A 12,506-nucleotide genomic window follows, 5' to 3' on the forward strand; every position below is an offset into this window, starting at 1 on the left:
GGCTGTGTCCCATCTCTGCCCTTCTCACATGCACTGGAATGACTGTGACCCCCTGTGACCTCCTCAGCATTCCTAGGACTTGACGTGAGCGGCCCTTAACATAGATCTGTCCTTATCAGCGCATAGTTTTGCTGAGTTGAAGGCTATGGCATTGGGAAACGGGGCTGGGGTTAGGGACGGGGTCCAAATTCAAATGCCCAGAAGGACTCAGGAGACGAAAGCAACTGAAGTGGGCCCAGTGGCAGCTGTGACAGGCAGAGGCAGACACATCACTGCTCTGGCCACTCAAAAAAGCAGCAAAATGGCTGGGCGCAGTGGCTCACGCCTGTAATCCCAGCACTTTGGGAGGCCGAGGCAGGCGGATCACCTGAGGTCGGGAGTTCGAGACCAGCCTGACCAACATGGAGAAACTCCGTCTCTACTAAAAATGCAAAGTTAGCTGCGCGTGGTGGAGCACGCCTGTAATCCCAGCTACTCGAGAGGCTGAGGCAGGAGAATCACTTGAACCTGGAAGGCGGAGGTTGCAGTGAGCCAAGATCACGCCGTTGCACTCCAGCCTGGGCAACAAGGGTAAAACTCTGTTTCAAAAGAAAAAAAAGCAGCAAAATGATGGCCCTGAAGTTCCAACACTTGTGTTTCACGAGAAGCTGGAGATCTGGATGGTATGTGAAATCTCCAGATTGCTTTTTTTGGTATGTTTTTGAAATGAGATCTCACTCTGTGGTCCAGGCAGGACTGTTGGTGTGATCATAGCTCACTGCAGCCTTGAACTCCTGGGCTCAGGTGATCCTCCTGCCTCAGCCTCCCAAAGTCCTGGGATTACAGGAATGAGCTACCACATCAGCCAAATCTCTAGACTTTTTAAAGTTGGCAACTGATTCAAAACTTAAAACACACATTTTGGGCCAAAGGGAACTCCGCTGAGAATTACACTTTGGGCTACCAGCTTGGAGGAGAGCAGGGAGCGTGGGGGGCTAGTTCTGCCCAGGGCTGTGCACTCACGCCATGGACTGGTGGAAGTCGGACAGGTCCTTCTGTGTGGCGTGCAGAAAGAGGACGGTGGCAGCCTGGGGACTCAACGACCCGTCCCAGGAGGTGCTGCCCGCCTGAGTGGAGCAGGTGGAGGAGTATCAGGACCTGAAGGGCAGCCCCGGCTGCGCCCAGCCCTGGGAGGGCAGTACCTGGTGCTGGGTGACCTCGTGGGACACGAGCTGCTGCAGAAGGTGGAGGTGCACCGTGTAGCTGGGCTGCGAGCGGCTGGCCGAGGTGGCTCTCTGCAATGAGGCCTCTGTGAGCAGACAGGGCCCCATACCGGGTGCAGCCAGACCCCCAACCCAGCAGACCACCGCAGGAGCTGGGCACAGCCACTGGCCCAGGACCCGACCTACCCGCTTGTGGATGAGTTGGAACTGGAGGTGGCACTGGCCACGGTCTGGGTAGGTCTCAGTGCGGGGTTCCAAGGGGTACCACTGGTCCTCTCGGCAGTGCAGGTCCTGGCAGGCGGGGATGCCCAGCCCGTGAGCATCAGAACCTCACAGAGGCAGGGGCAGTGGAGACAACAGGAGGTGGACTCCAGGCTCAGCTTGGTGAGGACATGGAGCCTCTCCCCAGAACCCCTCCCAACCCCCTCCCTCTGCCTTGCTCCTGGGCTCCTTTCCTCCTCCTCACCTGCAGCCTCAGAACCACGTTCCCTAGAAAGTCATCCTGGCCTTTGTCCTTCCGGGCCTCCTTAAAGATCCTTCGTCAGGCAGGGTCCCATGAAGGGGATGCGGCAAGCGTCAGAAGGGATCAGGCTGGAATCTACCCCCCTGCCGCCACAGCCACCTGGACCCCAAAGGAGCCTGCACCCCAGCATCCAGTGTGCATGTCGGGGGATGGAGGGCAGAAGGAGCCCCCACTCCTTCCCTGTGAGCCCTGCAACATGCACCTGCGAAGCCCATGCAGATCTGTGAGCTCCCCAAGCTTCTGTCGGACAGACTCCACAGTGTCCAGGTCCCTGGCAGGACAGAGGTTTGAGAAGGAAGCAGAGAGAGCGCCTAGGACCTCTTCCAGGAGGAGGTTCTGCCTCTCTCACCCCAGATCCCTTCCCTTCCCATCCCTAGGTGCAGGCCCGGTCACTCACCACATGTCCAGATGAAAGCTCGCATTGGTGATGTCCTCAAACTCTCTATATGGAGAAGAGGGTGTGCTTGAGGGCCCTGGAGGGTGGATGCCCCCAGCCGAAGCCGAAAGTGATCAGAGCCCAGAGCTATGGAGTTGTAGCCTATCCCTGCCAAACTCCTCTCCTCATACCTGCATCACTGCCTTTTTTTTTTTTTTTTTTTTGAGATGGAGTCTAGTTCTGTCCCTAGGCTGGAGGAGTGCAGTGGCAGGATCTCAGCTCACTGCAACCTCCGCCTCCCAGGTTCAAATGATTTTCCTGCCTGAGCCTCCCAAGTAGCTGGGATTACAGGTGCCCACCACCACGCCCAGCTAATTTTTGTAATTTTAGTAAAGACAGGGTTTCACTGTGTTGGCCAGGCTGGTCTTGAGCTTCTGACCTCGTGATCCGCCCGCCTAGGCCTCCCAAAGTACTGGGATTATAAGCATGCCCTTTTTTTTTTTTTTTTTTTGAGACAGAGTCTCACTCTGTCACCGAGGCTGGAGTGCAGTGGCACGATCTCGGCTCACCGCAACCTCCACCTCCCTGGTTCAAGCGATTCTCCTGCCTCAGCCTCCTACATAGCTGGGATTACAGGCATGTACCACTACGCCTGGCTAATTTTTGTACTTTTAGGAGAGCAGGGGGTTTCACCGTGTTGGCCATGCTGGTCTCGAACTTCTGACCTCAGGTGATCCACCTGCCTCAGCCTCCCAAAAGTGCTGGGATTACAGGCATGAGCCACTGCGCCCGGACCCCACTAATTTTTTTTTTTTTTGAGACAGAGTCTTGCTCTGTCACCAGGTTGGATCTCAGCTCACTGCAACTTCTGCCTTCCAGGTTCAAGCAATTCCCCTGCCTCAGCCTCTCGAGTAGCAGGGACTACAGGTGCCTGCTACCATGCCCGGCTAATTTTTTGTATTTTAGGAGAGACGGGGTTTCACCGTGTTAGCCAGGATGGTCTCAATCTCCTGACCTCGTGATCTGCCTGCCTTGGCTCCCAAAGTGCTGGGATTATAGGTGTGAGCCACCGCGCCCGGCCTTTTTTGTATTTTTAGTAGAAAAAAATACAAAATTTTGCCATGTTGGCCAGGCTGGTCTCAAACTCCTGGCCTCAAGCGCTCTGCCCACCTCAGCCTCCCAAAGTGCTGGGATTACAGGCGTGAGCCACCGCACCTGTCCCTGCCTCCTTTCAGGTATGGCTTCAGGCACCCCCAGACTCACTCACAAAGGCCCGACCCTCCTTGCCCCATCAGCACATGTGGCATTGATGTCGTTCTGTCCCATCTGATCTACTGTCCATTTAACGTGCCTAGAGATGGACTTTTTCTCCAGTCTTTGTCCAGAGCCAAACCCCCTCCCCGAGCCAGGACAACCTACTCATCTCATTATCTGGGGGAGACCCTGCTACCCAGAGGAGACCTGGACAGAGTGGGGGCTGGAGTGTGGCCACGTACAGGATGAAGGTCTCGTCCCAGACGGGGTTGAGTGTCTGGGTGATGACCTGCGTGCGGTGGGTCTGCTCCTCGGGGATGGTGTGCCTCACCACAGCCTTCTGCCGAGGCCGGGACCCGGGGCTGCCACCCGGCACACTGACCCCCTGCTCAATGCCCAGCAGGCAGTAGGGGTCGCTGAACCCTGGGGAGGAGTGGGGAAGACGAGGCAGCCAGGGAGTCGGCTGGGTCCCTGGGAAAGGCCCTCATCACCCTCGCCCGGGGCTAAGCCTCCTCGTGGGGAGAGAGAAGAGGACCAGCAGCATGGGGGCCAGCACTGCAGAGCTTCTGGGAGGTGGGTGCTCCCACCAAGAGTCCTGGGCCAGGCTGTGATGGGAGAGGAAGGAGCCAGGAAGAAGCCCGTCGGGGACCCCGCCCCATGCTCACCACTGACATCTTTGCCCAGAATGCCCTTGGCCTGTTTCACGGTTGCCTTCAGACAAAATATTGGCTTCTGGAGGGACAGGAGGGATGGCCTGAGTCCCTGAGGGAGCTGGGCTTCCCAGGCCCCTCCTTGCACAGGGTGGCCCCGGCCCCAAGTTACCTCGAGCTCCCTGACCCTCTGCAGCGCCTGCTGGTGCTCCTCGGGCTCCACGTGGAAGGCCTGGTGGGGAGGCAGGCGGTTGGGTGGCTGGGGGCACGAGACAGGGCAGCTGCAGGAAGGGGGGTGGGATGGGGGCTGGGCTCACCTCCTGCAGGTACCGCAGCAGCTCAGAGGCCTCCGTCACATGGTTGGGCTCAGGCTGACCCAGGCGGTGCAGGACAGTGTAGAGTGCGTCCTCGTAGAGCAGGGCCCGCTGAGACACACGGGGTCACCTTGGGGACCCCACCAGCCACCCCTGGCACCAACACCTCTCGCTAAGGGCAGGACAAGGGGTGGCTTGTGCAGCGGAGGGAGTTGAGACCCAGGAGTCCCCTCCCCACCACAAGTTGCTTGCTGCCATCAGCGTCGGCCAACAGGAGGATGCACAGCCACCCTCCCCACCTCTCTGCACCCCAACACTCTGACTCTTACCTGCTCGGGGGAGAAGTGGTGGGACGGAGGCTGGATCTGCAGAACAAGGTGGAAAGGCAGAGTGTCCTGGCAGGCCCAGAGCAGGCTCAGATGGACAGGAACAGCTCCTCCAAGGCCTGAACCAGGCCAAGGGTATGGGGGCCCCAGCACCCTGGCCTCCAGCCCCACTGATGCCCCGCACCTGTTCCCCCAGCAGGCCTCCTGGAGGTCCGTCCCCTGGCCCGCCGTGGCTGAGGTCCATGGGCGCCCAGCAACGCGAGCCCTCCACACCCGTACCCCACCTCCCTCCCTTCCCCAGAGGAAACAGCTCTGCTTATCGGCGGCGGCTGCTCCTCACCCAGCAGCGGAAGTGAGGCTCAGCAGCGGAGGTGAGGGGGGTGCCACGCCGGCCTAGGGGTCTGCTGCTCCCCGAACAGCTCACCCCACAGCAGGGACACCCCCACCTAACGGAGTTGGCTCCTCTGGAGCTGGAGGAGCAGGGGATGGGAAGTCAGGCCCACCAGAGGTAGGGGTTCAGAGAGGCTCAGACCGCAGGGCCTGAGTCTCACAGTGGCCCAGAGTACACCTGGCAGCCCCTGCTCTGCTGGCCCAGGAGGCTCTCCCCAGGGTGGGGTAGACAGAGGAGGGTCCCTGGTCCCCAGTCCCAGCCTTCGAGAGGTGGGGCCAGACAGCAGGGCACCCACACCCGAGACCGCAGTGCTCCCCAAGGCCAGCTCTCTCCCCAGTGAGGTCACTCCTACCTCTGGGGCCGTTTGGGGCAGGGGATCCTGTAGATCTCTGACTCTGCGGCGCCTTATCTTGATGGCCTGGCGCAAGAGGGGAGGGCGCTGCTGCAGATGAGACAGGAGTGTCGCCATGGTGGCCTTCTCTGCCCTTCCCTGTCCGTTGGTGCTGGCTGAAGACAGCGAAGCCACAGGATTATGCAAAGAGCCTGGGGCTGCCACCCTCTGTCAGGGGAGGGTGTAGGGAGGGTGGTAGTGGCTACGGAAGGGTGAGGGTTTCACCGCTTCGGAGAGGCAGTCTCCCAGGCCCCCTGCACCTTCCCCAGCAGGGATCCCTACAGGACCCTCCTCTGGCTGGAGCAGAAGGTGGACCCTGTGGGCAGGCCTGGCCCCGCCCCACCCTCCCACAGAGGCCCTAGGAAGGGGCCAACGCTCTCAGCAGGGGGCCGGGGGGCCAGAACAGGTAGGCAGCTTCCTGCCCCATCCATGTGCTGCGCCCAGGCTGGGCAGGACCCTGAGGGAAGCTGACCTGGGCCCCAGGGGGTTCTCGCCCCACTTCCTCAAGTGCATCCAGACGTGGGGTGGGGCTCAAGGTGAGGGCTCCAAGAGGCGCCTCCCTGGAGGACAGCCAGTTGCTCAGCCTGCCTGGCCCCACAGGTGACATTCCATGGAGATGACGGGGCCAAGCTGTGCTCGGCAGGGACGGCCCTGTGCCTTTGTCCCCACCTTGGCGGTCAGGAGGTTGCTCTCTTCAAACGCCTTGAAGGGGGCTTAGCCAAGTCCCAGAGAGCTCCGGGCCAGGATGGCCAGGAGGAGAAGGCAGAGTGGCCACTGCCTGATCTCTCCCGAGGACAGACTTGGCTCCCGGGGGACGGGAAAATGCACCTCAGCACGGGGCATTCCCAGAACTCTGTGCCCAGTGCTGGGCTGGGGGACTCGGGGGCACGTGGGCCTGGCCACGGCCTTTGGCCATTTCCCACCCTCCTGTCCCTTCAAGTTCACAGCAGGGCACGTGACGTGGGTGGTGGTGAGCCAGCTCGGCTACCCCAGTGTCCCTGTCACAGGTCCTGACATGCTCCAGGGCTGACTCAGCCTCCTCCCTCCAGCAACCAGGACTTGGGCCAGGGCTGCCATTCCTCGAGGAGCCAGCAGGGGACAAGGTGGTGACCCCAACCCCTCCCATCCAGGCTGACGATGGTCCGAATCCACCTCTGTCCCAGCCAGGTTTGGGGCACTAGGTGGGGGAGGGACACAGCTGCTAAGCAACGACCACAGGAACCGGCTCCAGAGGCCAGAGCTGTCCTGGGGACCAGACAGCTGGGCCGTGAGAACGGGGATCCTCCCGTGGGAGGGAACCGTCCCGGGAGCCTCCAGGGCCCTCGGCAGCCAGACGGCTCTCCTTCCGGAAGAGACCGCCTGGGTCACCACACGCAGAGCCAGAAAGGGTCCAGTTATTTATTTTTACTATTTCACATTTTCAGCAAACAAATCAAGGTGCAAACAGGGTTTATTTCACATTAATATATTAACTGGATTTTTTGTCAAATAAATAGGGAATTCTCTTTAGATAACCATCTCCTCACTTCATGGCCAGTCCAGGAACAAACAAGAGCGAATGTTAGCGCATCCAGGGGCACGAAGCTTAAGGGGAAGAAGCAGGCTGGGGGGCTAGTGGCAGGTCCCGGCCGGCACGAAGGGTCAGCGGCCCTTGTTTCCAGCCCCACCCAGCAGCCCAAAAGTGGACAGACATGCATTCTCTGGTTCCAGTCAGGAAGCTCCTTCTAGAGGGAAGTGAGAGGTGAGGGAAAGCAAATTCCAGAAACACCAGCGAAAGGCAGAAGCACTTCCTCCCCGCCTCGGCGGCCCTGCCCCGACGCCACCCAAGCCCTGGAAGCTCATTTTACAGCTTCAAAAGTCACATGGGGTGGCAACAGCATGACTCAGGACAAGGAAGGGAAGGACAGTGGCAGGGCTGCAGCTGGACCTTGGCTGAGTGGAATGCAGACACGGTGGCCTTCTGAGACCAGCATAGACCAGTGGAGGGAATGTGAGCAGGGCCTGGCAGGGCCGGGGAAGACACCTGGCTGGTCTGAAGTGGCTCATGAGGCTGAGTGTAGCAGTGGCTGCCAGACTGAGGGAGCTGGACTGCGGTGGAGGAGGTGGCCAGAGAGTCCCTTCGAGGGGAGAAGCTGAGAGTGAAACAGGAACAGGGGATGCCCCATGCTCCCAGGAGAGCCCCAGACAGTGAGTGAGGCACACTGGGCAGCGTTGTGGGCTCTGGGCTGGCATGGGAAGCTGGGCGGCACCTCTCCTGAGGCCGGGGGCCCTAATGTCCCACAATGCTAGTTCCTGGTAATTGTTTATGATCAGACCTGGAGGGATAACAAGGCGCCCCCTCCCCCAGCCCCAGTGCAGTCCCAATGGGAGGGGTAGGGTACAGAGATAAGGGTGGGAGGCAGGGAGGCAGGAGGGCCTACTGGGTCTTCTTATCTTCCGGTGGGTAGTAGGGAGGTGGTGGCGGCTGGCTCTAAAGAAGGGAGAAAGGGAAAATTCGCGTTAGAAGGTTTAAAACATGGCGCAGTCTTCCCCCTGTGGCTCCCAGCATCTGTGGCTGTGGGGCTGCACTGGCACTGCCACGCTCTCTCACCGTGGGCATGTAGACGTTGTGAGGGTTGCCTGGGTTGTAGTAGGCGCTGGCGGCTGCTTCTGCGGCCTTGGCTTCGGCTGTGAGAGCAAACACACCCAGTGTCAGTGACAAGTTCTCATCCCCCTAAGCTTAGCCCAGAGACCCTGGGCCCCCATGGCTCGGGGCAGCTGGTGCTGGGGGTCCAGTTCCACCAATACAGCAGCAGGTGAGGCTTCCTGAGCATGGGCCACGTGCTGGCATGGTCCTTTCCAGGCCCATCGCATGTCTCACCTCATCTAATCCTTGAGCCAACCCCCCAGATGCCACCGTGACCGACCAACTGAGCGTAGATGAGAGGATGAGAGGACCGAGGCACACAGGGTGACCTTCCCTGCCCAGGCCATGTGGGTAGCTAAGGGATGGGGGTGGGGCCAGAATCTAGCTCCGCACCACAGGCCACGGCCCTACTGGGCCCCTGGGGTAGTCCAGGGGTCATCCATCATCTGCAGCTCTCAGGAGTCTCTGGCCATTCTGAGGCTCTCTGTGCAACCTTGGGGAGGAGAGGGCTGGTCGCGAAGGGCTGCCAGCACCCAAAGGCCCTCACCTGCAGGAGTGGAGGGGACATCGGGGCCGCTGACCGGAGGTTCCATGGGCCCAGGATAGGGCGGTGGTGGGGGCTGCACGTATCCCATGGCCCCGTCCATCATGGGGGGTCCTGGATAGAACTCTGCTCGGCAAGAGAGCAACAGGGACCCGGTGAGCACCCGGCTGCGGCCCCCTCTGAGGGGGGCCTCTCCAGATCTTTTGTTAGTCCTGAAGCAGCTCAAGGAATGAAGTCTCCCTGGCCTGGGGGGAGCCTGGATAGGTGGGCTCATGAGGGGAGGGTGGGCAGCAAAGGACACACTCACCAGGCGGGGGCGGTGGATAGGGGTAGCCAGGAGGGCAGGGGTACATTCCATTGGCGACTGGCGGGGGATAGACATAGGCCCCGCTGGGCATGTAAGAGTAGCCATAGGCTCCATTGGGGACTTCACCTCTGGAGGCTACAAGTACAAGGGGAAAGAGAAATGAGTGTGGCCTGCCTTGGGGCGAGGAGAGGGCGGTCCCGCTGCCTGCAGAGGGGAGCTACTGGGGCCCAGGAGTGTGCCCAGCAGACATGCTCTGTCCACCCCACTCCACTCTCCACCCACACTCGGGGCTGCCTTGGTCAGGGATGGGGTGATGAGAGAGGACAGGAGAGGTCAGAGCCAGGGGAAGGCAAGGGAGGTCAAGGACAAGGGTGGAGGGTGGACGGAGGCGGGGAGGGAGGCTCAGGGCTGGGGTAGGAGTGAGCTGGCGGAGGATGTCTGCTGGGCCCATCCCTCGGTCATTTTCAATGGCTGCAAAACCGCAGTTTAATGGTTGGTTTGGTGTTTGTTTTATGAGGCCGTAGTAAAGTGTCCTTGAGTCCAAACAGCTTTGTCAAAACGTGATCCACCTGCTCCAGGCAGGGAAACGCAGCCTCTGAGGTACAGGACAGAGCTCACGCCAATGACAGCTTTCCTTCCCAACTCCTAGGCCTGCTCAGCCTAGTGCCCAGACACTTACCTCTTGAATTTTAAAAAAGCAAAACAAAAAGGAAGCAAACTCAAACCAAACCCCTACATGTTCAGTGTGTTCTCAGCCCCTAATCTTCAGAGCCTGGATACCTTGAGATGCCACCTGGAGCATCCGCTGTCCAAACTCAATGGCGCCCCCTGCCGTGAAAGTCAACTTGTAGGAAGCAGAGCCTTCCCAGCCACCTGAGAGGGGAAGGACAGCGAATAAACACCACAGAAAAAGAAAACTGATGCCCCAAGAGATGGCTGTTTTCCTCTCCAGGGCTTCATCTGACGCCCGGGAGGCTTGCGGGAAGCTGGGCCTGCACTGTGATGGGGACTTCCCGGTGCCATGGTTTCCAGCCTGCTGCCTGCATAGGAACCGGCACTGCAGCCCGGCCAGGCCCTGCTATACTCGCTTCCCCCTTTGGAACAAGGGCCTCTCCTTCCTGGAACAAGCCTGTCCTCCCACCACCAGCCCAATATGTACACAGGTGCCAAGGCCACCTTGGTGTGGTTTTAGAGCTAACATCAAGGTTTCTTTCCACCCCTAGTCAAGCACTCGGCAGCTGCACAGGCACAAGCCCACTCGGCAACACCCGACCCTGAAATTCAGAGCAGACCTCTCATCCTAAGGGGGTCCAAGGACAGACTCCAGCCCTTCTAGCTTGGCTTCTGCCCAAAGAGGGACCAAGAGCGCCTCAATAGTAAGGGCGGGCCTGGCTGCGTGTCAAGGGGAAGGCAAGTTCAGTGCAGAGGTCTCTGGGGCCTGCCAAAAAGCCAGCCCCAAAGCAGGGTGACTCTGGCTTCCCAGAGGCAGTTGCCTCTTCCTGGCTCTCATGAAAAGGCCCCTCTCAAGAACTGATGCAGCTCCTTCCTGAGTCTAAAATTTGTATGCACTCGCCAAGGCGCACTAAGCATCTTGACTCAGTCTGCAAGCTTCTGCAGACTTCACGCTCTGAAAAGCTGACCTGAGCTGCCGTCTTTAATGCCAGCATTTTCCCCAGCTCTTGGCAATCAAACCCCACCAGCTGGCAGCCCAGAGCTGGGAAGAGGTCATGGCTAGGGCGATAAGGGTCTGAAGGGGACACCCCCAGGGCGGCAGTCAGAGGCTCCCAGGGCACCTCCCTGGAAGCCCCATCCATGTCCCTGAGTTCCCATCACCTACCTCCCGCTTCCGCCTTCACTGTTCCCTTGATGTAGTTTGCACCAAATACGGGCTGCTTGATCTCACAGTCTTTCATGAGATAAAATGGCATCATGAAGGACTGCATGGCATCCTTGCCCTTGGACAGAAAGATGACCTGCAGGGAGAGAGGGTGAGGCCATCAGCACCGGAAGCACCACCCACGCTGCCATGCTTCCCACCTGTTTCCTGGGAGTGACGCGTCTGCTCTCAGTGCCAGGGTCCAGCAGCCCCACGGCGCTCTCTGTGCCAGACACTCCTGGAGAGAGCTGTGGAAAGGGAAAGGGCTCACTGCGGCCTGGAGAGGACAAGCTCACGTACATGGGAGAAAAACGTACTGGTCACAGACAGTATCTTTGAGCAGGGCAGACTGCTCTGTCACTGACATGGTGGTGGGGAGGTGGTGGCGGTGGTGCCTAAGTGAAGGGGCCTACGAAGGAGGAAGGACAGGCAGAGGCAAGGGAAGGACAGGCAGAGGCAAGGGAAGGATAAGCAGAGGCAAGGCAGGGACGGGTTCCTGAAAGGGGGAGTCTCCAGCCTGAGCTCCAGAACCGAGCATGATGGTGCAGTGGTCGCTAGTTACCATTGAGGCGGACTATAAACAGCAACAAGAGCTCTCCGGGAGCCTGTGCCTGGAGAACGCCCTGGGTTTTCTTTTTTCTTTTTTTTTTTTTTGAGACGGAGTCTCGCTCTGTGGCCCAGCTGGAGTGCAGTGGCCGGATCTCAGCTCACCGCAAGCTCCGCCTCCCGGGTTTACACCATTCTCCTGCCTCAGCCTCCCGAGTAGCTGGGACTACAGGCGCCCACCACTACGCCCGGCTAATTTTTTGTATTTTTAGTAGAGACAGGGTTTCGCCATGTTGGCCAGGCTGGTCTCGAATTCCTGACCTCAGGTGATCCACCAGCCTTGGCCTCCCAAAGTGCTGGGATTACAGGCGTGAGCCACCAGGACTGGCCAGGCCCGGGTTTTAAATCCATGACTTTAATCTGTGACTGAAGATGCCAACTTGAGCCTCCAGAGATGGGGTTTTGAGGCTCCGCTGTCTTTGCTAAGTCATGGAGATTAAAACTTGAAAATGTGCTCCTCTTCTTCCAGCTGTCTTTGGGTCTAAGTCTTTTTTTTTTTTTTTTTGAGGCGGAGTCTCGCTCTGTCGCCCAGGCTGGAGTGCAGTGGCTCATCTCAGCTCACTGCAAGCTCCGCCTCCCGGGTTCACGCCATTCTCCCGCCTCAGCCTCCCGAGTAGCTGGGACTACAGGCGCCCACCACTACGCCCGGCTAATTTTTTGTACTTTTAGTAGAGACAGGGTTTCACCATGTTAGCTAGGATGGTCTCGATCTCCTGACCTCGTGATCCACCCGCCTCAGCCTCTCAAAGTGCTGGGATTACAGGTGTGAGCCACCGCGCCCGGCTTTTGTTTTTTTGAGGCAGGGTCTCACTCTGTTGCCCAGGCTGGAGTGCAGTGGCATGATCCCAGCTCACTGCAGCCTCAACCTCTCCCGGCTCCAGTTATTCTCCACCTCAGCCTCTTGGGTAGCTGGGACTACAGGCATGTGCCACCACACCCAGCTTATGTTTATATTTTTTGTAAAGATGGGGTTTCGCCAGGTTACGCAGGCTGGTCTCGAAATCCTGAGCTCAAGTGGTCCGCCTGCCTTGGCCTCCCAAAGTGCTGGGATTACAGGCATAAGCCACTGCACCAGCCTGTCTTTGAGTCTAAGCCTTGAGTGGCTACAAGCAGCAATTTT

General features: G+C 59.1%; 2 protein-coding genes across 7 annotated transcripts in view; both read right to left on the reverse strand.

The window, feature by feature from the left end:
* UNC13D (unc-13 homolog D (C. elegans)) overlaps window positions 1-5,943 on the reverse strand; it is a 22,421-nt gene extending 16,478 nt beyond the window's left edge. Inside the window, exons 1-13 of the mRNA XM_011965630.1 lie at window positions 5,900-5,943; window positions 5,389-5,539; window positions 4,649-4,684; window positions 4,323-4,430; window positions 4,178-4,237; window positions 4,021-4,087; window positions 3,598-3,778; window positions 2,123-2,167; window positions 1,928-1,996; window positions 1,669-1,738; window positions 1,389-1,493; window positions 1,182-1,274; window positions 1,003-1,106 (exon numbers count right to left, since the gene is read on the reverse strand). Of these exons, the coding sequence (XP_011821020.1) occupies window positions 1,003-1,106; window positions 1,182-1,274; window positions 1,389-1,493; window positions 1,669-1,738; window positions 1,928-1,996; window positions 2,123-2,167; window positions 3,598-3,778; window positions 4,021-4,087; window positions 4,178-4,237; window positions 4,323-4,430; window positions 4,649-4,684; window positions 5,389-5,539; window positions 5,900-5,940 (1,130 nt within the window). The 5' untranslated portion in view covers window positions 5,941-5,943. The remainder of the gene's footprint in view (window positions 1-1,002; window positions 1,107-1,181; window positions 1,275-1,388; window positions 1,494-1,668; window positions 1,739-1,927; window positions 1,997-2,122; window positions 2,168-3,597; window positions 3,779-4,020; window positions 4,088-4,177; window positions 4,238-4,322; window positions 4,431-4,648; window positions 4,685-5,388; window positions 5,540-5,899) is intronic.
* The window catches only part of WBP2 (WW domain binding protein 2), a 25,693-nt gene continuing 15,062 nt past the window's right edge, over window positions 1,876-12,506 (reverse strand). For 2 of the 6 annotated variants that reach the window (XM_011981287.1, XM_011981443.1), the window contains exons 3-8: window positions 10,742-10,877; window positions 9,685-9,777; window positions 8,905-9,039; window positions 8,601-8,723; window positions 8,018-8,094; window positions 6,817-7,897 (exon numbers count right to left, since the gene is read on the reverse strand). In XM_011981287.1, coding sequence (XP_011836677.1) covers window positions 7,844-7,897; window positions 8,018-8,094; window positions 8,601-8,723; window positions 8,905-9,039; window positions 9,685-9,777; window positions 10,742-10,877 — 618 coding nt within the window. In that variant the 3' untranslated portion in view covers window positions 6,817-7,843. Of the gene's footprint in view, window positions 1,906-6,816; window positions 7,898-8,001; window positions 8,095-8,600; window positions 8,724-8,904; window positions 9,040-9,684; window positions 9,778-10,741; window positions 10,878-12,506 lie in introns of those variants that run through there. The other 4 variants (XR_001006229.1, XM_011981153.1, XM_011981374.1 and 1 more) reach the window with 4 other exon arrangements.

This window comes from Mandrillus leucophaeus, unplaced genomic scaffold (genome assembly GCF_000951045.1).
Source record: "Mandrillus leucophaeus isolate KB7577 unplaced genomic scaffold, Mleu.le_1.0 Scaffold1, whole genome shotgun sequence".
NCBI lineage: Eukaryota > Metazoa > Chordata > Mammalia > Primates > Cercopithecidae > Mandrillus > Mandrillus leucophaeus.